At 54.4% G+C, this 3728-nt stretch overlaps 2 protein-coding genes across 2 annotated transcripts; one reads left to right on the top strand and one right to left on the bottom strand.

The window, feature by feature from the left end:
- J7T54_002334 (uncharacterized protein) lies at positions 1-671 on the bottom strand (the record flags this gene model as incomplete). Its single annotated transcript, XM_051510718.1, has 3 exons — positions 1-379; positions 448-562; positions 615-671. Coding segments are annotated over 3 exons (551 nt in total), but the record flags the coding sequence as incomplete, so codon positions are not given.
- A 374-nt stretch (positions 672-1045) lies between these two features.
- Positions 1046-2035, top strand: J7T54_002335 (uncharacterized protein; the record flags this gene model as incomplete). The annotated part of the gene is made up of 1 exon (XM_051510720.1): positions 1046-2035. The coding sequence occupies one exon, from the start codon at positions 1046-1048 to the stop codon at positions 2033-2035; it is 990 nt and encodes a 329-aa protein (XP_051358409.1).
- Positions 2036-3728: the final 1693 nt, after the last annotated feature.

Consider the following 3728-nt stretch of genomic DNA (forward strand, 5'->3'; position numbering starts at 1 on the left):
GGGAAAATGCGGAGGTAGAAGACGATGACGGACAACTTCACCAGTGCAGTGTCCAGGAAGTACAGCCATGCTATCGTGTGGAAGTATCGCAGAACCGCGGTGATCTCGCCTGCCGACAGGGTCCAGATGTCCCGGCCCAGCCCGTGTCCAGCCAGGCCGTAGATATTGATGAAAGCGCTCGCGATGATGGTACCAGTCGCGCCAAGGGCCAACCAGTCATCTAACCACAGCGAAGATCCGACCACCCACTGCCGGCAAACAAGGCGGGCCGTGGCAAAGGCCACGGCCAGACCTGTCATCGTGGACGCCACCACGACAAGCTGACCAGACCGACTTCGTGCCGAGGAATGGCAAAGGGCAGTGGTGATATTCCTCGCGGCTTCCAATGGTTAGGTCAGAGAACAGTCAAGTCTTTTCGTCACATACAGAGAGCTTCCGCTGGCGTACAAGAAACACCCACGCATACGCCGAGGTACGCACGAAGGGTATCGCTCGCACAGATACATTGTAGGTCAGCCGCGTCGCAGCTCTGTTCCATGATGCCTGCCGTGATACAATCACTCTTCAATACACCATGTTAGCTGCAACTGTGCCAAAGCCAGCGGCAGACTCACCACGCAGATAGGAAATGCGTCGAGCGCCTGCTGTGTCGGTGGCTCCGCCAAAGCCATGCGCAGAGGCAATAGAGCCATAAGCATGGGCGTCATAGTACGAAAAGACATCATGATCTAAGAATCCACCTTGCTTGATACCAGGCTTGGTGTGTAGAAGTTCGTGCGTTCCCCCGGGTGTATTTGGGAGGAGCAGGAACACTGTGCCTCACCAAGGGCAGAAAAAAGGAGATGAGTGTCTTGAAGTACTCGCACCTTGACCTCAGAGGTCCGCGGTCTCGGATTCCGTGCCCAGGTACCACGACGCCGTTGCCTTGGCACGGCCAAAACAGACGAATGGAGGCGATGGCTGGAAGCAGTCGGAGGATTGTATATAGCCAGCCCCGTGGAGAGGCACGAGCAAAGAGCCAACGCCGCGACTGGACTCGATAGACATGAAGGTCGCCTACATCACCCCTTTCGTGGCCTTGGCGGCCGCAGCCTGCGTGAGGAAACCAGATGTGGGCCTTTGGGACGTGAAAACGGGGGAAATCTTTATCGATGCCTTGTATGCACTGAAGCTCAGGGATTATGACGAAATCGAGCGACTCAACCCGGGGATAGATGTCAACAAAATCAAGCCGTCACAGTACACCATCCCGTACGTGGGTGACGTGGATTGGCCGGCGACCTGGGTCACCTCATCCTGCACGCCTACCCTGATACTTGACGGGCGAGCTGTTTCTGCTACGCCTACGGCCGACCTGGATCCCACGTCTACGGTGTCTGACATAGCATCCTCCCTTTTAAGCATAGGGACCGCCCAGATCAAGAGCCCCGAAGCCACCCCGCCCCCTACCCACACACCAACGCAGGAAACGACCTCTCCAACCGACACTCATACCAGCGTGAGCGTGGACGAAAGCCCCTCTGCGACGCATACGGGTCAGACGATAAGTACCGCGCTCCGTTCTCCAGTCTCATCTCCATCGAAAGCCACGCCGACTATTCTACGTTCGACGTTCACGACCTACAGTACGCCACCAGCAGATGCCTTCACTACGGTCTTGCCGACCGGGGGGGCCGAACTGCGCGAGGATAGTGAGTACTCGCTTCAGTTCTGCCGCAAAGATGGCGTCTACTTTACCCTGGAGGACACACATAAGCAGAATGCGAAGGACTTCTGCGAACAGTATAGCAAACACAAGATGAAGGAAGAGTCGGACAGCATCACGTCTCTGTACGAAGGTGACAACGATGAAATCTACCAGTACTCCGTCTTCTGGATCAAGGGATGCACATTTCATCAACAGCAAGACTTTACCGGCTGTTACGATCTACTGTATGACAATTTCAAAGACTGCAACAACGGTGGCAAGGGCGGCACCAAGCGCAAAGGCTGTCTTTGGTTCGAATACCGCCCGAACTGGATGGAAGATATTTGATGAGGGGCCCTGCCTTTCACACGAGATATCTCGGGCCATTGTCGGACGCGCGCTGCTAGCATGATTTATGCTGTGAGCACCTACGGTGAGAGGAACGGGTTTGGGGACCATAGAATAGGCGACGGTAGGATAGACGGTTGGTGAGAATGGTGAGGCAAGGTACATGAGAAATTTCACACGCGTTCTCTAGCTAGTCATTAAGTCAGGAAGAAGCGCCTCCGTGTGTCGCTCCTTGATTTGTGCCCACCTCCAGTGAAGGCGCTCGCTGCACTCGGCATCTCCATCTCTGTCCTATCAAGGCCGTACTCCACACAACCGGAGAGCGAGGGCACGCACCGCTTTCCTCCGTAACGGCCTCTGGATGTCTCAAACAAGTGCCTGCTCCCTCGTTAGGAATTGGTCTAGGCACAACATCATGTATCTCACCTATTCTAAGGGAGTCGGGGAAGCCCGTAGTGTTTGTTTTTCGAGTTCGTGGCATGGATGCGAAGACGCACGATACGGCCGCCGTCGTGGAGACTTGGCTTTCGGTACCATTGTATACTCTACAGACTGTCTATAAGGCCTAATATAACTTCACAACGTCCACATATGTCTTCCTCACGAGCAAGCAAGGTCGACAGTCGACAGTCCTCGGTATTTCAGTGGTGATTTCCGCTCCACAGGACTAATCCCAACCTATTGCAGGAAGAGCACAGGCGTTGCATCCTCATCATGGAGTTTCTGGCCGAGCCACATACTGAGCAATCCTCCGCTGTCGAGAGAAACAGAACAAATCCGTCGCCGTCGAAACGACAATATGCTCGGGTCATCTTGCGTGGTAAGTGAGGGACGGTTCAGCACGATGCCTATGCTTTACAGCAGACCAGGAACCTCGTGCCCATTTTTTGGAGTGGCACTATATTGCAGTGCAGTTTGCCAGCCATTTGTTGCGCTCCGTAGTCATGAATCTTTGTGCGTCCTTAAGAGAGCGGGATAGACTGGCAGCCGCATCGGCCGTTTTTTCAAGCAACTGGTACACAGTGGCCCATGACGAACGCACAATATTTCTCTGGTGCTGTAGCGCATCTCGTTCGCTTTCGAGTGCTCGTATCGCTTCGGCATCATCATCGTAAGCGCTCCCGAGAAGCTGCCGTGCGACCTCTTCCAGTTCAAAAGCGTCAGAGTACACACTAGAAACAGGACGCATCGGGTGATCAGTACGACGATCGCAGTAGCAGGGAGGGAACGCTGCTAGAAGAACCCTGAATTAATATAGCGGCCGATCTATTCGTGGCCCGAAGTGGCCAGACTGCATATCATCGCGTGCTATCCAGGACGTGACGCCTCGGGACAGATTCTGGCGTTCAGCCAGAAGTCAACGATTGGACGGTGATCGCTCAGCCATACAGTATCCACATCTCACAAGGCAGCCTCGAATTACCCTTCCTATTCAACATGGATGCACCTTGGAATGCGCACGCCAATATTAGCACGAGTCTTCGTGCGCACAGCAGTTCGTCCTCGGGTGCCAAAGTCACGACCTAACATACGACCGCATGCGCCGCCAAGCAGCCTGCACGTGATATGATACATGGCCCACTGCCACCAAAATATCAGGGTCATCCATAAAACATCATGATCCACGGGTATCATTGCGCGGTTTCATTTGCTTCGCGCAATGATCCCAGCTTCACCACAGTCCGTGTCTACC

The sequence above is a fragment of the Emericellopsis cladophorae genome (genome assembly GCF_022114955.1).
Source record: "Emericellopsis cladophorae strain MUM 19.33 chromosome Unknown NODE_205_length_3728_cov_50_238017, whole genome shotgun sequence".
Lineage (NCBI taxonomy): Eukaryota > Fungi > Ascomycota > Sordariomycetes > Hypocreales > Bionectriaceae > Emericellopsis > Emericellopsis cladophorae.